At 49.9% G+C, this 20191-nt stretch overlaps 2 protein-coding genes across 3 annotated transcripts in view; one reads left to right on the forward strand and one right to left on the reverse strand.

Annotated features, from left to right (window-relative positions):
- The first annotated feature begins 464 nt into the window (after positions 1-464).
- On the forward strand, positions 465-7479 carry EIF6 (eukaryotic translation initiation factor 6). 2 transcript variants are annotated; one of them, XM_059480639.1, is made up of 6 exons: positions 465-818; positions 893-978; positions 1720-1895; positions 3104-3280; positions 4557-4738; positions 5875-7479. In XM_059480639.1, the coding sequence occupies exons 1-6, from the start codon at positions 712-714 to the stop codon at positions 5882-5884; spliced, it is 738 nt and encodes a 245-aa protein (XP_059336622.1). In that variant the 5' UTR covers positions 465-711; the 3' UTR covers positions 5885-7479. The 2 variants fall into 2 exon arrangements, with proteins under 2 accessions (XP_059336622.1, XP_059336623.1); XM_059480640.1 differs by lacking the exon at positions 4557-4738.
- Positions 7480-9583: 2104 nt separating this feature from the next.
- The window catches only part of MMP24 (matrix metallopeptidase 24), a 42379-nt gene continuing 31771 nt past the window's right edge, over positions 9584-20191 (reverse strand). The window contains exons 6-9 of the mRNA XM_059480638.1: positions 15984-16198; positions 14546-14684; positions 13372-13638; positions 9584-12103 (exon numbers count right to left, since the gene is read on the reverse strand). Of these exons, the coding sequence (XP_059336621.1) occupies positions 11766-12103; positions 13372-13638; positions 14546-14684; positions 15984-16198 (959 nt within the window). The 3' untranslated portion in view covers positions 9584-11765. The remainder of the gene's footprint in view (positions 12104-13371; positions 13639-14545; positions 14685-15983; positions 16199-20191) is intronic.

The following is a 20191-nucleotide window of genomic DNA, read 5'->3' on the forward strand; positions in this document are numbered from 1 at the left end:
ACAGGGACAGAGACAAGCACAGCACGGCTGGCACCGGCACAGGGACAGGGACAGCCATGGCACACCTGGCATAGGGACAGTGATGGACACCAGGGACAAGGACAGCGAATGCCGCCCCTGGACCCGTGACGGCCTCTCCAGGCTGTAGGTACACACGGGCCGGCCCAGCCCCAGGCGGGATCCGGCACACGGGAACGGGTCGTGTCCCACAGAGCCGTGGCGGGGCCCGAGCCGGCGAGAGCTGCCTGGGGCGGTGCTGCCGCCACAGGCCGGTCCCTCCTAGACCAGTCCCGGTCCCGCTCGGTTCCTCAGCGGGTCCCGCCCCGCTCCCCTCACGGCGGCGCGCCCTAGGCGCTCTCACCTCCCGGCCGCTTGGCGGCGCTGTCCCCAACAGGGGCGGCCGGTGCCGCTCTGCCCCGTTGCGCCCTGCCGGAAGCGGAATCGGCGGCGCCTCGTGGTTCGGGCGGAGGCGCTCGGAGCCGCCGCGGCCCGTCCCTGTTCCCGTTCCCGTTCCTGTTCCTGTTCCCGCTTCAGCTCCTTCCAAGCCCTGGCCCCGCCCAGTTCCCGTTCTCGCCCCAGTCTTGGTCCCGTTCCGGCTTCCTTCCCGGAGACAGTTCCGTTCCCATTCCCCTTCTCGGCTCCCTTCTTAGTCCCGTTCCCGGCTCCATTCCCGCTCCCATTCCCGGCCCCGCTCGCATTCCCGTTCCTGCCATGGCGGTCCGCGCCAGCTTCGAGAACAACAACGAGCTGGGCTGCTTCGCCAAGCTCACCAACGCCTATTGTCTCGTGGCCATCGGCGGCTCCGAGAACTTCTACAGGTGAGGCAGGCCCGGCTCGGCCCGGCCGTGCCCGCGGCCCGGCCCGGCCCTGACGCGGCGCTTTCTCCTTGCAGCGTGTTCGAGGGGGAGCTCTTCGGGACCATCCCGGTGGTTCACGCCTCCATCGCCGGCTGCCGCATCATCGGCAGGATGTGTGTGGGTACGTGAGCCGGGGGAGCCTCGGCGGGGACGGGGAGGGGTCGCGGTTCACTCGGAGCCGCAGCGGGGCTGAGCCCTGCCTGGGGGCCCGTGGGGCAGCGCCCCTCGCCCTCGAGGGTTTTAATGCCTCGAGTGTGTGAGCAGAGGGAAGGATGAGCTCAAAGGTCTTTTCCAACCCGGCTGGTTCTGTGAAGGAAGGAGGGAAACAGAGACTCGCCCGGAGCCGGGGTGGGGTGTTGGCTCTCGGGGCCGGGAGAGCTCGGCTGCTCCTCGGTGGCCAGGGAGGGGGAGGCGATACCGAATGTGAGTCAGGGAAAAGCCTTTCACGTGTCTGTGCCTGGTGAGACCTGTTAGTTCTGATCAGGTTCTTGCTTGTTCTTCAACCATTCAGCCATGCTGCCACAGTCACATAAACAGTAGCCCTGGGCCTTTTGTAGGGCAGGTGGCATCTGCACGGAGAGTTCCTTGTTAAGTGTCTCACTGAGAGCCTGGGGGCTCCTTTTGTCCTGTTGGAAGAGAGAAGGGGGTAACGATAGTGCCTTTCACCCACACTCTGAGCTTCAGCCTGGCTTTTCCTTTCCTGAGGTGCTCATTATTTTTACATCTCCTAGGCTGAATTCTGGGCTTGAAAGAAGTGCACAGAGCACGAGCAGCTGAAACCATGTGTGAACAGCAGGGCAGTGCTAACACACCCTGTGGGAACATTATTTTCATTCTGTCCTGTTTCCTGCTGTCCTGCTAGGGAACAGGCATGGGCTGCTGGTGCCGAGCAGCACGACAGACCAGGAGCTGCAGCACATCAGGAACAGCCTCCCCGACTCCGTGCGCATCCAGCGCGTGGAGGAGCGGCTCTCGGCCCTGGGCAACGTCACCACCTGCAACGACTATGTGGCCCTGGTGCACCCCGACCTGGACAGGGTACAGGGCTCTGGGATGCTCCCTCATCCAGAGCGGGGCTGGGAAATGCTGCCCTGGCTGAGGCTGGAATTGTTCCCTGTGGTGCAGAGGGGGTGGATGTGCTTTGGAGAAGGGAGGGAGTGGGAGGGGTCCTGTGTGTCACAGGGCAGGGCAAGGGGGACCAGCTCCCCACTGACTGAGGGCAGGGCTAGATGGGATGGTGGGAGGAAATTCTTCCCTGACAGAGTGGTGAGGGTCTGGAACAGATTGTCCAGAGAAGCTCCAAGCCCCACCTCTGGAAGTGCCCAAGGCCAGGTTGAATGGGGGTTGGGGCAATCTGGTGTGGTGGAAGGTGTCCCTGCCCATGGCAGGAGGTGGAATGAGATGAGTTTAAGGTCCCTCCAACCCAAAGCATTCTGTGAATCAGTGATCATTGGGTAGAGCTTGCTTTGGGTGCATAAAATTGGGTGAGGCAGAGTGTGCATGGGTCTAATCAGGAGCATAAGGAGGAGTGCAGGAGGAGTTGCAAGCTACAGCTGAATGAGTCAGAGCATGTGATAGCTGAAAGAGACCATGGATGTGCATCATTACAGGGGTCTGAAAGAAAAATAGAAGGTTCTTGTATGAGAGTTTAAAATAAGGGCAGAGGAGACAATGTCACTCCCATTTTATGCCTGAGAACAGGAACCTGAATGGCATTGAGAGTGATGTGTTGTGTGGCTGCAGGTCCTGACAGTGTTTGCTTCCAGCTTAGTGGCAGGAGTGCAAAAGGAAAAATAAGGGGATGGGAGAAGGCTTTGTACTCTTATGTTTTTAAAAAGTGTAAAAAGTAATGTAAGATGGCCCAAGAGAGAGAAATCAAAATAATTCACAGTGAAATCAGAAGAGGAAAAGAGTTGTTAGAGTTATGGGGAGCATTAGACCATTTTGTCCATGTGGTTTGGGAGCAAAGAGGACTGGTTTGCTGAGAATTGATACAACTGATGTACTGCCAGCAGAGAGGGGGGATTTGGGCACTTTCCAGCAGAGGCAGGAGGTTGTGTTTGTAGTGGCACAGGAAGCTGGGAAGGTGCAGAGTGTGGAGCTTGGCTGTGTGTGTTATTGTGGCTGGGTTGCACTGGGCTGTGCAGTGTGGGAGGCTCCCAGCTGAGGGCTGTGTGCAGGAATAGCTTCACTTCCCACTCCACAATTCCATTTGGCTGAAGGCTTTATCCTCCTTCCATTTGCAGGAGACAGAAGAGATCCTGGCAGATGTGCTGAAGGTGGAGGTGTTCAGACAAACAGTAGCAGACCAGGTGCTGGTTGGAAGTTACTGTGTGTTCAGTAACCAGGGAGGAATCGTGCACCCCAAGACTTCCATCGATGACCAGGATGAGCTCTCTTCTTTGCTGCAGGTCCCACTCGTGGTAAGGCCTTTGTGGAGTGTTTGCTGCTCCCATTCCCTCCCAGCTCCAGTGCAATGTTTCTCCATCTCAGGGGCTCCCAGATAGATTTTTTTCTGTGAAGTGATTTTGAGTGGGAGGTGAGGAAAAGACTTGAACCAAGTCTTCCATACAGTTTCTAATCCTTCCTGAGTCTGCATAAGCTGCTCAGTGCTTTTAGCTGCCCTCTGAAATGTTGCTCTGCTGGGATTGTGCACGTTGTGCAGATACAGAATGTGAGGCTGTTTGTGGTTTGGCTGAAGCCAGTTGTAGCATCCCATGAACTCTCTCCCTTTGGTCAGTCCCCAAGCCCTCAGCCCTGGAAACATTAACTACTTACCATAGAGTTAGCCCTCCCAAAGGGAAAAACAGACTCCCCCATGGACTTGGTGTCACAACTTCCTCTGGTTTCTCCTTCCCCTGTCACTGGCTGGGCGTTCCTGGTGGCCACCCCCCTTCCCCTGGAGGCCAGGCCCCTCTGCCCAGGCTTGGGCCCCCCCGCCCTTCCCCTTTATAGGCTGCCTGCTCCACGTGGTTCATCCTCTTTTCCCGGGGTTTGCCCTTCTGCTGCTGTGCTACCCTGCTGGAATAAACTTTGCAAAAGAGCCTTTCTTGCCACTATCACTGTGCCAGTTGTGGTGAGTGTTGAGGGAGGTTTGACTGCATTGACTGAATGTTCACTCAGCTTGCCTTTCGACAGGAGAGGCTTGTTGGGAACAAAACTAGGCAGCAGCACCTACCATTGTAACACCTGCATTTTTAGCCAGTTTTTAAAAAGATTAAGTAAGAAACTCCTTTGCCTGCTCAGTTGGATGTGTAAATGCTGTTATCCTTCCTGCTCCTTGGATTCTCTGTCACTGAATGCCACACCAGTTTCTCACCAGAGAGTAAAGGCTGTTCATTAATCATTTCATCTGACACCTTCAGAACTTTGCTGGTGGCAGAGTTGCTCTTTTCAGCAGTGTAAGCTGAGCCCCCCAACAAAGATCTGTGCCAGGCACTGTGAGGAGCTGTGGCAGGCAGTGTGGCACTGTGAGAAGCTGTGCCAGGGCACTGTGAAGAGTTGTGCCAGGCAGTGTGGCACTGAGGAGCTGTGCCAGGGCACTGTGAGGAGCTGTGTGAGGAGCTGTGGCAGGCAGTGTGGCACTGTGAGGAGCTGTAGCAGGCAGTTTGAGGAGGAGCTGTGGCAGGCACTGTGAGGAGCTGTGGCAGGCGCTGTGAGGAGCTGTGGCAGCCCCTCTCATGGCCGCTGTGTCCGCAGGCGGGCACGGTGAACCGCGGCAGCGAGGTGATCGCCGCGGGGATGGTGGTCAATGACTGGTGCGCCTTCTGCGGGCTGGACACCACCAGCACTGAGCTCTCCGTCATCGAGAGCATCTTCAGGCTCAATGAGGCTCAGCCCAGCACCATCGCCACCAACATGAGGGATTCCCTCATTGACAGGTAAGGAGGATCCAGAGTCGTGGGCAGAACAGGCAAGATTTTGTTATAAAGGCAGCTGGTTTCACACTTGATCTGTCTGCTTTAATCATAATTTTTTCACTACTTCTCCCCTTTTGTTGGTTACTGGCAGCAGTTACTCATTGGGTTATGAAATATGCTGTTGTAATGAGAATCCTTTTTGTGAGAACTAACATCTGTTTCAGCTGGCAGATTTTCTTTCCAAACTGTTCAGTGCTCAGCTATGACATAAATCAGTTTTTTAAAACAAATCTTATTTTAAAAGTTAAAATATCAGTGAGTTTGCATGTCATCTTGGCTTTTGATCACTGTAGTTATTCAACTGTTATTTCAAATGCTAGCTGTAACCATTTCTGGAGCCAAAAAGACCATGGAACTTGTCAGCAGCTGCTGCCACAGACCTCTTACATTTAAAACTGCTAACTTGATTTTTTTTTAAGCCTTTTTGCTAAAGGCTTTGTTCAAGTTACTTTTTAATGTGAGGCAGATGTATTTTTCCATCTGGACTGATGATGATATGGGGCCTTCCCCGTTCATTAATGTATGTAAATATTTTTCATAAGCAAATGTTTTTACATTTAGGCAGAAGCATAGATGAATGTCCTGTGGGAACTGATTTTGGGCCCTGAGTTCCAACCCTGAGCACCACTGATGTGGTGCTGAAAGTGTGTTCCTGAACTTCCTGAGCATTGTAACTTGGTTGCTGAGTTCTCAGCCACAGTCTGGGAATTGTTTATGGCATAAGGAGTTCCTTCAGTAGAAAGCCCTTTAAATTATTCATTGTCCTGTTACACTTTGGGTACAAAGTCTTGATGTCTGTGAGCATATCAGAGCTGTAATTAAGCCTGCTCTGAGCTGTAGATCATTACCTGGGCCAGGCTGAATGTGCATTTTGCCTTTGCCAGCCTGAGAGGTCTGATCCTGTGGCTGGCTGTTAGCAGCCACATCTTTCTTCCCTCTTATCCTTGCTTCCCTCTTACCCTTGCTTTCCCTTTCCTAGAAAGGGAAATTTCTTCTGTGCCTTTGTAATGGGAAGGTGAGAACTGACTGAAGCTGGTATTTTGAAATGCCTTCTGCATTCTGGCACAACTAAACCTTCTTTCTGTTTTGTCTTTTAGCCTGACATGAGCAGTGTTGGTTCCTACTTCCCAGAAAGCTCCTAAGGAGTGAAGTGTTGAGCTGCACTTTGGATCACAGACATCCAGAACTTCTGATGATGTTTCTGCAGGCCTGACCCAAAGGAGAGGCTACAAAACCAAATGTTTGTCATCTTTTGTAAACTGTTACCACAAAAACTGACAAATAACATGCATAAGTTACAAATAAGGAATGCTCTCTATCCCTTTGCTCAGTTCTTCAGCTCTGCTTTCTGGTTCTGTGATGCCAACTGAGCCCCTCAGATTACCCCACAATATTTACTCTTGTGGCTCTTGGATGTTGATCACTAGCGATTATTTTGCCTTAAGTCTTGCACCAGTGTCCTGCTGCACAGAGTTTGTTTTGGCACTACGTGTGCTGCCCTCTCTTTCCACACTCCTGCTTGAGTGGTGTTTCTGCTCTAGGTACATGTAAGACCCCTTTGTATGTCCAGTACCAAAAATACAGTAGTTTACTTGCCACAAAATAATTCAAAAATCCACAAAATAATTCAAAAATTATCACCTGCTCTTTTGCCATCACTTGCATCTGTTCCCAAGGGATGGTGATTCTGAAGTGATCAGCTTGGTTAAAAACTGGAGTTTTTCAGTGTCAATCCAAAGGCTTTTAACAATAACAGTGTGGGAGTCCCTGGACCTCCAGGGTCAGTGTTTGACCTGGTGTCACCTGTGCTGCTTCTGGGGCACCTGCAGGAGAGGGCCCAAAAGACACATTTGCCAGTGGGCTTAATTTATCCTGCAGGAGTTCACCCCCTACACTGGGAAACTCTTAGAAAAATCAGCAAATCTCAATGGATTTGGACCACCTTGTCTGGAGTTACCTTGGAGACAGAGGTTAAATAGCATGGTTCTGAGCAGTCAGTCAGTCAAGGGCTACAGATTTGGGAGCTTCCTCATGAAGAGCTCTGCCTGTGCCAGATGAAAGCTGCTGTAGGTGCTGCTTTCAGGCAGAAGATTGTAATTTCTTTCTACACAGCTGTTAGTCAGGATATCTCATTTCAGTTGCTTTCCTGCTTGTCCATTAAGTGTGCACTGAAGGCACAGAAGTGCCTCCATTTCCATCCTGAGGGTAAGAGGAAGCTCTCGCTTGTCTCCACACTGGAGCAAGCTGCCTTGCTCTCAGCTGAGTTCTCTTGGGGTATGGTGACCTGTGGGCTGTATGGGCAGAGCTCTTTTTGGCCCAGCTGCTTTGGGCTTTGTAGAAAATTGAGCAAATCTCCAGTTTTGTTTTACTGTCTGGATGTTCAGGAAAGACTTTTTAAGATTTGGCTGATTAAAAGGTTACTCCTTAAACTTCAAAATAAAGATTGCCATGATCATCTGTGATCAGATATCAGCCCTTTAATATGCACCACCTGTCTTGGTCCTGACTCCAGGTCTCCCCTCAGCCTCTCTCAGATTTAGAGTGAGAAGCTGCTTCTCCTTGGCCACCTCACAGGGCTCAGCTCTTGGGGGGAACAAATGTGATACCTGTTTTAAATGTGGCTCTGTGGGTATCCTGAGCTAGTGAGATGGAGCTGTGTACAAGGAAAACAAACTAATAAAGAATGGGTTTAGAAACACAGATCATGAGAGAGGATAAGCGTGGTGTTTCAATGGCAAGTTGTGTCCCACAGGACCTGTGCAGCTCTTAAAAATTAAAAGAGTCCACAGGGATAGGGTCTCTTGTACTGTTGTATTTTCAAAAGGCATTTGGGGACCTTGGGTCAGTGATCCCATGGAATGAGGGAAGTCCTCTTGCCTGATTTAGGAAAGTCAATGGATTAGGGCAGGGAATTTTGGTCATACTGACTTAGACTAGTGAGGATGAGGACTGGATAGAAAGGGAAACTGCAGCTGAGTGTGAAGTGAAGCACATTGTGGTTAAGAATCCAAATTTCACCCAGTAGTGGTGAGCTCTGAGCAGTGCAAGAGCATACTCCTGACTGAAGGTCCACGTTGGAACAGACATGCTCTGGGTTCAGTGATGGTCAAGAAAGCAAACAATGTCTGGAGCTAATGAGGAAAACAAAGCCCAAAGAGCCCAAAGCAGCATTATCTGGAATGTATATAATGCATCTTCATCCTGAGCTCTGTGTGTAGATGAGGTGCAAGTGTTGCACAGTGGTTGCCAAGTGTTTCTGCAAATAGATATTCTGGAATAATGCACATCTACATTAGATTTTGGGTCTCAAACTCCAAAAGAGGCTGGGGAAAGGAAGGGTGAAACTCTCATACTGCTGCCCATTGCTTGCCCTGAGATCTGCCCTGCAGTGCCAGAGCTGGCAGGAGCAGGGTGCTGAGGAGGCTGAGTACAGCACTGTGTCACAGCAAGGGTGACATGAGAGCCCAGGTGAAGGGCTCCAGAATGGCAGGATTCCAGGGGACAGCACAAGCACAGTGCAGCCCCTGCCTGCCCCTTTTCCATGGCTTTCATCTCCAAGGCAGCACAGCATGTGTGCTGATGATGCCAACAGGTGTTAAGGAATAGTCAATAAAATTGTATGTTCAATAGTCAATCATATCAAATGTTCCCAGAACTTGGATGCTATGGGTTCTTGGGATTCTTAAATTGAGCTACAAAGGTGTGGGTTACACAGCATGACTAAAGCCACATGGCACCTTTGCCATCAGGCAAAGGCGACATGTGACTTCAGGTGCTGGGAAGGGTTGCAGGAACATTCAGAGGAACTAAAGGAGTGCTGGACAAATAGGTGATGCTATGAGAAGGGCTGGAATCTAGCCTTGAGGTGAATGTGACCGGAGGGAGAAAGTTATGAAAGTCTCATAAGTGGGTTCAGTGGGAAGGTCTTGAGGTGCGTAGCTGTGTGTGCTTTAATGGCCAAAAACTTGTTAGGATCCTTTACAGAGGATGTAAAATGTAAAAAAAAAGCCTGTGAAAGTGAACCTCAATGGTGATGAAATTGTTCAAAGTAGTCAAAAATGGGAAAAAAACCCAAATAGCATATTGAGTGTGGCTGGCAGTTTGTCCAGAGTGTTCCAAGGTCCCTGGGCTCTCCAAATCCCCATGCTGCAGAGCAGGATCACAAACACAAAACAGCACTTTTGCTTGTTAGAGCTGAATTAGCACTGCTGATCCCTGCTCCCATGTGGGAACAATGGGTCCTGCATTTCTGGACAGGAGCTGGAACGCAGCCCCTGCCCACAGAGAGCTTTGGCCAGGCTGATGGGCAGCGAGCCCAGTGCTCCTGTAGGATCCCTTCAAACAGCTCAGGGTGGGAACTGTCCCTTACACACAAAAAAACCCCCATGTTTGTGCCCAAGTTACCCCAGGACTGCCCATGGGCTGATCATAGCAAAACAGAGGTGATAATGAATGGGATTGTGCTGGAGGAAAGCTGCCTCCCCTCCTGCAGTCCCCTGTGGCTGCAGAGGGCTGTTCTCACCCCCTGGGAACTCCCATATGTAACACCTGCCCCAGGCGGGGGCACAGGGCAGGTGGAAAAGGCCAGGTGGAAAAGGCCCTGGGGTATTTCTGTGGCTCTGTGGAGCAGCAGCTGGGGCTGGGTTTTGGCAGCCCAGGGCAGCAGCTCACCTTGCTGCAGCCACCTCAGGCACAGGGCACTGCTCTCCTCGATCAGCTCCTTCTTTGGGCAGGCCAAAACCCTAAATTTGGGGTGAGTGGGATAAAATACAAACAAACCCAGACACTGCTCTCCGTTGTAAATTATTTTTTTAATAATTTTTTTTTTTTTTAATGATGGCTGTTGGAAGTTGCTCAAAGGTTTGGGCTGTCGCAGTCCCGGCGAGATGGCAGCGTACAGATGAGACCGAGGTGCCAGGTGGCCGTGGTGGCCGTGGTGTGTCCCACCACACCTCTGGTGCACAGAGCAACGTGGAGTAGCGTGGGGCTGTCTGATCAGGAGCTCTGGTTTCCTTTGGTCCTTCGCACTCCTTCATTCACCATGAGACGTTAGCACGTTTTGTCACTACAGTTCAAAGTTTTGCATCTACGAGCTTCTCACTTACTTTGTAATATGTTGGTAATAGTTTATGTTTAAACACAATAAACAGCTTGGCTATGGAAATCAGTTATGAAGGACAAAATACAGTTTGAGACCACATGTTAATGCAGTCCTAGTGGGCTTCACCAGACGAATCTAAGTGTCTATCCTGCTTCACCAGAGCAATATTTGAGCACTAATTAGCAATCCAGAATGCTAACGATCTCTCTGCTGCTTTGTTCCTCATTGTAATTAGGAATAGTTTTAGTGTGTTTGTTGTCCTTGGGGTTTTTTTTTAAGAGCTGACATTACAAAGCTGTAATTTTCTATACTAAGTGGACATTCTGTGCATTGCACTTCATTGCACTCAATAAAATTCAGTTATAGGCAGGGGGTTTAGGCTAATCACCTGTTCCCCATGGTGAGTGGGCAAAGCAATTCCTGTGCTGACAATGGATGGCACTTCTGTACAGTGCTGGGCTTCACCATTACACTGCACTGCAAAAGGCTCTTCCACTCTTATTCAAAATGGTAAAAATATCAGCATCAACACGAAAATCAAAAGTTTATGGCTAGGGCACAATGTCCTGAACCACTCACAACTAAGAGGGACAAGCAGAAGCTACTGTTGTAGGAAGAGATCTGTGGAAAGTCACTAGCTGAAAGTTAAGGTATTTTTCTTGCCTTTACCTGATTTTTATGGCTCTGTCAAACATGGTAAACTCATTCTACTGTGTGGCATGCTTCCTTTGGTCCTTGCTAAATATTTGCCTGTGAAGAAGTGGGCAAAACAAACCCCCAAATTCTGAAGGCGTACAATGTTTGTAACATCTACAGGGGTTGGATTTAGTTTTATAAACAGGCCTAATTCTTACCGAACCTTGATTATTTCACCAAAATATAATGACGACCTCACTCCAAACAAACATTTCCATTCTCCTGAAACCCAACATACAAATTCCACAATCTAGTTACACATGCCACGGAACAACAACTCATCTTTTCCCAGCGTCTGAACGGGCAGAGTGCAGTCTGTCTATACTCATTCCCCGTATTTTGGTAACCATTGGTTCCTGGGTTCTTGCTGGCGGGAGCTTAAACCAACTTACATGACATTTAAATATTTCTTTCATGAGTGGCTCCCAAAACAAAAACCATGATTGGTTTGGTTGTTTTTTAAGACCAAATTACTTTGTCTTCAGATTGTCCCAGTCTAGGGCTTAATGTTGCCAGGTGTCTGGTTTGGTGCTTCTTGAGCTTCTGCTCCGCACTCCGGTACCTCTTTGAGTGCTTGGTGGTTCCTCGTGCACTGTGCTGAGTGGCAGCATTGATTAGTTATGAATGTACAAAACATCTGACCAGCAGGTATTGGAAAATCGTATCCAGGTAGATCTCTGGATTTTTTAATAAACTAAGAAGATTTTTTAGAATGATTCAGCATCAGAATGTCTTCTGCTTATGACACTGAAATTGTTCTTGTTCATAGATTTCATGATCTTAATTCATTTATGAGAGAGCTATTAAAAAAATGGTTCTGTTCAGAGGTGGTTTAGCTACACTGGAGAATGCTGGGTTTAACAGGGAGCACTGGTGCAGGGAACTGAAGGAAGTTTCCCAGATCAGTTGAAACCTGTCTCAAAGACTCTGGTGCTGGCAGAGCGAGCCGGTGGATGGCACCGCGGCTGGCAGGTGACCAAAGCAGTACAAAGGAAAGAGGCTCCACACTGCAAGGCTGCCTGCCTGTATTTTTTCCAGTTTTCCTGCTTATTTCCATCCCAGGGTGTCCAAAACTTGTAGGTCACCGAAGTAGTTTTGTTTGGTAGGCTTTTCAATGCATTTTTTTCCACTTTTTTGTGTGTGTCCATAGTCCTCATCAGCTCAATGAGTTGAAATGTGCAGCAGGCTGTGTCATACCCATTCCTGGACAGGTCTTTTGTAGTACACGACATTTTGCTGCACCTCTTTGTTTTTAAACTGGAAGATTGTGTATACCAGGACAAGGATACACAGAGACAGGATGCAGGGGATCACCACTGCGATGGCATTGACAGTGCTGGGCACGTCATTTATTGTCACCATGATGTCCACGTCGTCGTGCGGGAGGCGCCGGTCCTTGCTCCGCTCAACTTCCTTCTGGTTACAGCCCATCCAGTCCTTGAGGATCGACCTGGGGTAGCCTGGCTCCACACTCAGCCTCTGGTTATCGAATTTCCAGTACTCCTTCCCTTTGTAAAAGTAGGTGTAAACTAGGAGACAAAACAGAGAGTATTACTCACTATTTCCTGTTGGTGAGCTGTGCTTGTGGGAGGACTTTAAGGGAGCCTGAAGACAGACACTACCTAAGTCAATAAAACACATTTATCCAGAACATTCTCCAGCCATTGGAAAGTGAAGGTGGTTTTGGAGGTGGGATTTAAAGGAGAAGCTGTAACCCTGGCAAGCATGTTCAACATTACCCATGGAACACCATTCCCCTTGGCCAAGACAAGCTGGGAATTAAAACTCTACAATCTTTAAAGGAAAGGTTCTGCAGTGAGGTATTTTTTAACTAAGGCATCTGTAAATATGTGCTCATCATTGCTAAGTGATAAACATCATCTGCAGGGTGCCAGCATGTGTCTGGGTATGACAGTGTTTGGAAGAACATCCTGTTTCTGTTCATTCAGCCTGAGGGAACAAATGCTGAGTAAGATGAATCCTTTTGCCACAGAATCCCGAAGATTTGGCCTGTGTTAAGGAGGAGTGTTGTTCTACTGCTAATACAAGGGTGATGCTTTATGCTACATGTTGTTTGAAGCACCTCCCTCTCCCCAGATGACCCATTTTCTATTGACTTTCAAGTTATTAGAAAATAAGAGAACAGGAGAAGGGAGCTGTGGTCAAAGTGTTGGTCTCCTGCACTGTTCCCCAGCTTAGCTGACTCTCACTGCCATTCCCCAAAGCCTGGCCCAGCCCTACAGCCCTCCTCTCACACCACAGCTCCAAATTTGAACACAGCCTCAATGGCACAAACCCCTTCTGTTGGCTCTTTCCTTTACTGGAGGAGGAAATCTTCAAATGAGAGAAAGAAATGTGTTGGAAGGAGCCTCTGGAGCGCGAAGCCCCTACTCAGAGCATAACTTCAAGGCTAACTACTGACATCAGACAGGCTGGAGCCTTTAGCAGAGAGCCAGATCTCACTACAGGTAGATTAGGAGGAAATGTAAGTTCCAGCACCCCCAGAACCAGGGCCCAGGAAAAGTTGGGTAGGGTCCGTTGTGGCAGAAAAAGTCCCATTCCCACAGAGCTGGATTGTCCCAATTGTGGTTTAGCAGCTGAGGAAGTGTGTGGGTTGGGATGAGGGCCAGGAAGAATCTCAGACTGCTGCTGCTCACAAAGCCCAGGTGACCCCAGGTCTTCTGAGACTTGATTCCTGGATCAGAAAATACTCAAAATACTCCACATCCAACCACCCAGCTCCCAGCACAGACCAGCTCTTCCCGATCTAACAGGTGCAATGCCTGCAGACACATACAGCCTTCCTTGCTGATGAAAGCCCCCTGAGGAGCCTGAGGGATTCCTCTCCACACGGTGATGGGCTTGGGGTAGCCTGGGTCCGTTGCTCTCTTGTCCTCGTTGTACCTCCAGTACCTGTCCCCTTTGAAGAAGTAGGTTTTGCCCACGGGCTCCCAGCGCAGCGCGGTGTCGATGCCCTCGCGGGGCAGGCAGCTCCCCAGCTCCACCAGGCTGTGAGGGTACCCTGGCTCTGCTGTCACCTCCTTAAAAACCCAGTACTTATCTCCTAGAGATGAGCAGGGACACAACAACAAACACATTGGCCTGTTAGGAGTCGGATCGATATGAACCTAAACCAACCAGTGGACTGCAGCATCTTGAGGGCTTCCAGGCTTAACTGAAATCTGTGAAAAGCTGCTCCTCCACTTCATTTTGAATTTGAAACATCATTTCATCTGCTGCTTCTCAGCTCTTGTTTTGGGAGAGCTGCTAAACAGCCCTTTCCCATTTACCTTCTCATGCCAGTCATGATTTCAGACTTTCTCATCCCCTGTCTGCCATCTTTTGCTCAGGCTGAGCTGTTGATCAGCCCAAGCTTTTCAGACATTTCTGTTGCCTTTCCCTGAGCCTCTCAAGTTTTAGTACAGTTTAGAAAGCTGAGGTACTGCAGTTGCAGACACAAATGCAGAAGCCCAGGTTCTGTAGTTTTGTACCAGCCATGCTGTCCAGCCACTCTTCCTTGCTCACCATTTGCTCTCAAGGTACAGGATCCTGTTCAGGCACAGCCACCATACAAGGAGCTAAAGTGGGCCCCAGCATAAGGTTGGTCATTTTGTCTCTTTAGGAGACAATTGTCCAGAAATGAGGTTTGGGAGTGCCCTGCACCTGGAGAGGGCTCAATGCCCTGGCAAAAGGTGTTCAAGGAGATAAGCAGGGCACTGGCACTCGCTGGGAAATAGGAGCTGTTTCTTGTCACATGAAAGCCAACTTCCCCTAATTGATATTAACTCTATACAGAGATGGTCCTGGCAAGGCCAGCCCACACTGAACTGTATTTTAAGGATCAGTGGCTGCTTGAAGTGCCCCCTCAGAGAAGGGCAAGGGTGCAGCGTACCCGTTTTCCACATTTTCACGCCACAGAAGCAGCCAGAGCTGAGGCAGGAGTGTCTGGCTCGTGCTGAGCTGTACTGTACCTTTGAAGAAAACGAATTTGCCATCAGAGCGCTCATAGGCAGCGTCGATCTTGGCAGGGAGGCCCTTCCAGAACTGCTCAATCTGCATGGGGTACCCTTCCTGCACGCGGTTGTTGCGCAGACGCCAGAACCAGCGATCCTGAGGAAACCAGAAGCCTCTTGAGACTGAGCACTCTTGTCTTGCAGTCAGACCTGGCTGGGTCCAGTATCCAGCTCTGCTAATCCTTGCCCAGGCCCCACAACCATTACGGACACAAGTCCTGCCTCAGGTGACAGCTCCAACCCAGCCCAACACTGTCTCCAGTGTGGGAGGTGCTGTGGAGGGAAGATGGCAGCACAAAGGGGGAGATGTTGATTGATGGGGCTGTGGAAAAGGGTGGAAAGAAGGAGAGGGGAAAGGAGCAGGGGGAAGTGAGTCCACAGCTGTAAGCATTGTGACCTCTCCATGTCTTGTCACTGAGGTGTCATGCTTGTCCTGGTTCAGCTGAAGCTCCTGGAGCCCAGGAGAGCCAGACAGCCTGAACATCACCTGGTGACTGTGTGAAACACACAAGGTTTAAAGGCACAAAGGAGGCACGAAATATCCCTTTAGATATTCTATCATTGCTTAAAGCTGCAGGGGATGCTCTGGGATGAGCATGAGCAGGACAGAACCTTTGACATTCCTCCGAGATACCATCCCAACCTTCAACTAGTTTCATTTCAGAAATCTTCTGCAACTGATGTGGTTTGTCCATTTAATAACCTTCAATATGTCCCTTTCCACACTTCACACCCATTGGGCAGAGATAAAACTGCTGGTATTTTGGGAATGGTATAATGGATGTCCATATTCCATTGGTACTCTAATGGGTTATTGAGCAAGGGCTGTGCTGTACAAGAAAGGTTGACTCCAACACCCCAGGTAGACTGAGTGCTCCCAGAGCCCCAGTTCCATGCATGTCACCTCTGAGACAATGAGGCTGCTCCCAGAGAAGCTGTGGCTGCCCCATCCCTGAAAGTGTTTCAGGCCGGCTTGGACAGGGCATGGTGGACAGTGGAAGGTGTCCCTGTCCATGGCAGGGGGTGGGACAAGGTGATCTTTAATGTCCCTCCCAACCCAACCCCTCTAATGGTTACCCATGGTACTGGTATTGCTTCCTGGCTTTACAGGGGGCTCCTCTCAGGCTTGGTGGCATCTGAATTCTCTGCCAATGCACCCATTTCACATTTTGGAGCACAGGATGCCTGGGCATTCTGTAAATCCCATCAGGCATTGTTTCCAAATATTACAGAACCAATCTGTTCACATTTCCTTCCAATATTTCTCAGTCATCACCCTCAGAGGAACAGAGCTATTTTCACAGACGTTTCAAATCTCACTACCAAATACTTCTATTAACCTTTTCCAGCAATTAAATTAAGGGAAGACTCATGGGTAAGTGGGAATTCTCAGTACCTTGAAAACAAACATTTCTCCTCTAAAGAGAGCCACAGTGTTAAAGTTGCCATCACAGATGTTTGGTTTGGAGCCAGGGAGGGCTGGCCTGTCACCCAGGGGAGGGCTGGCGGGTCGTGGCTGCCTCTCGTGTTTTCTCTCTGAAGTGGAGTGAATTCTGCGAACAGGAAGAGTTGGTAAAGGCCTGGTTGGCTCCAGGGGCTCTATAGGAGGACCTAGAAGTGAAAAGGAATATATTTAGCAAAGTGGACAAGCTTGTGTTTTCTGTAAGCTTTAAAAGGCTCCAGGCTGGATGGACAGCACTGCCAGCTCCTGATGCAGAGCTCATTCCCTAGAAATGGGGAGCAGAACAAGATGCATCCACATGTGAAAACTGTCCCAAAACAGACAAGTGATAAGAACTGAAGAAGAGCCAGAATGTTTTTGTAGGTCTTCCCAAGGAGGCTGGAGCTAAAAGGAAGAAAGAGCCACACCAGTCACGTTCCCAACTGAAATGAAAGGTGGTAACCCTTGAATAGAACTGTTTAGTAGACCATAAAAAAAGGCAAGAAAAACCCTAGAAACCAAAGCAAAACTAGAAAAAAAAGAAAAAAGAGGGTGTGAAAACCAATGCTACATTGTAAGGAGAACTGCAGGGAGCCCTTCATTACACAGCAGTGACCAACCTGTGCTGTCCCTGGTGAGCAGCTGTGACAAGGGACCTCATCCCACCCAGCTGACAACCTCCCAGCACAGCTCTCCCTTTCCATCCTTCCCAAACTCAGCTCTGGGATCTGACAGGGCCAAAGAAATAAAAGTACAAGTGAGCTAGACTGGAGCAGAGGTCTTAAACAGCCTCTTGCCTTAGGATATTTTCATTAACTGTTAGCGGTAAATCTGGACCAAATTTCACTCAGAGAGTCACATTTCTTGTTGCTTCTCAGAGAAGGCCATGAGTTAAGATGGCAATAAACAGAAGGCCACTAGAGCAAGGGATTTTAGTGGGCTTGAGATGTGAAGATGGTTTATTTGCAAGGATCATGGTTTCAATTTCATTCTGAGCCTGTAGGATAAACCCCCACGATGGGGGCTGCTGTCATGGGTGCTGTTTCAGTGTCACACACTGGGGCCAAGGAGCTGCACCCCAGCTGGAGGTGAACACTGGCCCTGGACAAGGCTCATCCTCACAGCCTGGAAGAGTCACAGAACCTGCAACCCAGGGCACCAATGTAGAGGTTTTAATCAGCCCTAAAATGCCACTGAAGAACTGGCATGGCAGAAGCAGTTGTGCACACCGTGGTCAGGATGATGCCAAGCAGGAAAGATTCAGATGAACCAGGGATTTGCTTTAAGGAAAATGTTTGCTAGATCAGTGGAGAGATCTCAAGTCAGGCCCAACAAGGGAAGCTGGCCCTGTGTGTACTCAATGCTGGCCATGGCCAAACCAGCCCTGGCAAGGCTTCCCACACGTGCTGCAGGGGGTCTGCAACCTGCTTGGATCCAGACTTTGTCATTCCACTTCAAATATTCCTCTTACTGTCCTTCTCTGCTAGCCATGGATGTTTCCTTGCTACCTTTCACTCATTTTTGTTTTTATAACCTAGGCCTTCTAATTTATTCTGATTGAAGATTTGTCTCTCTAGACTGCCTTTTCATTTTTAGCTACTGCCTCCACTTAGTCCCTGAGTGTGGCTTAGGGTGGGAGGTGATCCCTCAGCTGTGCACATGCAAAGAGCAGAGGAGTGAAACATAAAAACATGGAAATCCTCAGGTGCAAGTGCCACTCAGGCAGAATTTGGTGCACAGCTATGGGGATGGGAAGCAGAAGCACAGCCTGTCCTTTGGTGGAGAAGTTGGTCCCTCATAAGGGAGGCACTGCAGAGTCCAACCTGGCACAAAAGCAGAATGAGCAGACCCCATCCATTGGGAAAGGCCACTGGTCGTTCCTATTTCCAGACTCCATCACAGTAACAGCTCAAGGCAGGATGGAACAGGTTCACCTGAGTGTGTGAACAAAGAGTCACTTAAGATGTGCTGGCACTGTGGTAATTAATGCAGTGACTGATCACATCCACCAGCCTGAGCAGGCAGCAGAGCACACAAACCACACCCTCTGCCACTACACTTCTGAGCAGCTTCAAAGAATCAGACAGAGGAAAAGTTTCTAATTAGAAAAATCTAAGTGAGAGAGGTTATTGCATGGGAGTGCAAATGGGCCTGAACAGAGTCACCTAGTTATCATGTGTGATCCCAGCAGCAGAGCCAAGTCCATGCCTGGGACTGGTCCTGCAGCCACTTCCCCATGGGAAGCAGGTAAGAAATCTCCTGGAGCTGGAAATCTCCATTCTGGAGGGAAGCAGCTTGCTGGGACTCTACAGACACTCTTTGGAGAAGAAGAGTTTCTTCCTCTCTATCAGAAGCAAGGCAAAGGATGTCAGAAAGCTTTTGGGTCACAGCAGATCACCTTTAGAGTGTGACTTCCACCACTGGCACTTAGCCTCCTCCCTTCATGCTTCCTCTGTCGCAGCCCATCTGAATACCAAGGTGACCTGTGAAGATAACACAGAGAGAGGAGGCATTTAGGAGCCACTGTGTCGATAGTTGAGGACAAAATATAATTGTACTGTCCTCCTGGCTATTGACAGAGTGTTCCCTCAGCTGCACAGCACCTGCCTGGCTCAGCCAGTCCCAGACAGCAGCTCCCAGGTCTGCCAGCACAGAGGAGGCTTTGGGTCAGCTCAGGGGAGAGAACCACTTGCAAACAAAGGCCTGTCCTTATCTTCTTCACTCTGAGAAGAAAACTCTCCTCCAAACGATTGTGATGGTTTGAATAACTCAAGGGAGGTTCTGGTTTGAAAAAGCTGAGCTGCCAGTGTGTTTGTGGAGCTGTCCAGGGACACAGGCAAGGCTCCTCAGCCTATGATCCAAGGGAGCCAGGGAGAGCAAGAGAAACCACCTGGAGCTGCTCTGCAGGCTCCAGGGCAGTGGAGAGAGGCCCCTGCTCACACCACATGATGTAGCTGCCAACAAGCTGCCTCAGGGGCCAGAGATTGTCCACAGAACTCAAAGTGCAGGAAGGGCTCCTCGTCCCTTGACAAACTCACCTACAGAGCACTTTGCACCTCTGGGTTCAGCCTTCAGGGCTGAAGTGAGCTAAGATGTCCCAGTTAGCCTGGGACCATGCCACAGTGCAGAACAGGCCACAGCACCCACAGAACAAGGGGGGCACAGTCAAGGCCCCCATGATCATCACTGGGTGGCAGGAAGGTTTTTCTCAAGCCCTTCTCACAAAGACATTCTCCTCTGGATGACAGCTGCCACCCAGGTGACAGAACTTTCACCTGGGAGACAGGTGAATGCTCTGTCCAGAGCAGAGTCCAGAGCAGACATTCTTGCTCTGAGCCAAAGGAATGCTTTCCTGGGCTCTGGATTCACCCTGCACTTGGGTGCCAGAAAACTGGGTCAGAAACTCCCAGGCTTAGGTAGGCAAATGATGAGAGGTTAGGGCTCTGCAAGATGCTTCAGTTTCCTTCTGGAAAAGCTTTCAGAAGCCTGACATCTGCTCCACAGAAAAACAGAACATTTTTCTATACTCAGAAGAATCTGTAGGATGAGAACAGTATTTTCTGCCCAGCCATAACACACACCAGTGTTTTTCCACCAGCTGAGAAACCTCCCAGGAGAGATGGGCTCCCTCTCAGCCTCCCCTCTGGCAGAGTCATCCAGGTGAGCCCAAGGACAGCACTGGGAGCCAGGCAGCTGCTCCCTGTGTTTCAGAGGAGTGGGAATGAAGATCTGGCATTTGGCAGGTGAGGGAGGCTCTGTGGATGCACCACAGCTGGAGTCTGGTGTTTCCTGCTGGGTCTAACAGAGTCTGTGGACAGGAGGAAAGGTGCAAATTAAGTGATGCAACATAGAGAGGGTGTCAGGTATCTCTGCAATGTGCCAGAGATGCGGCACCAGGGCACATCCCTCCAGATTCCTGATTGCCAAGCATTTTCCTTCTTCTCTCCTCCTGGGAGCACAGGACCATGGGGCACGGATCCACAAGTCCCAATCCTGCAGCTTCTACAGATGAGGTCTTGGATGTTACTCTGTTTCCTCCCCATGTCCAAGAGGACATTACCAGAGAACATTTCCAGGTCCCACATGACAGCAAAGCTTGCTCTGATGGTCCCACTCACAGCGCATATCACCACATGGAAATTCTCCACCAGGTCTTTCTGCTG

This window comes from Ammospiza nelsoni, chromosome 12, assembly GCF_027579445.1.
Source record: "Ammospiza nelsoni isolate bAmmNel1 chromosome 12, bAmmNel1.pri, whole genome shotgun sequence".
In the NCBI taxonomy this organism is placed as follows: domain Eukaryota; kingdom Metazoa; phylum Chordata; class Aves; order Passeriformes; family Passerellidae; genus Ammospiza; species Ammospiza nelsoni.

Bases quoted from the DNA above. Each gene is read 5' to 3' on its own strand.
- EIF6 (XM_059480639.1), top strand. From the start codon at position 712: ATGGCGGTCCGCGCCAGCTTCGAGAACAACAACGAGCTGGGCTGCTTC. The intron at 1,896-3,103 runs GTACAGGGCTCT...TTCCATTTGCAG, and splicing joins TGCACCCCGACCTGGACAGG to GAGACAGAAGAGATCCTGGC. The intron at 3,281-4,556 runs GTAAGGCCTTTG...CTGTGTCCGCAG, and splicing joins TGCTGCAGGTCCCACTCGTG to GCGGGCACGGTGAACCGCGG.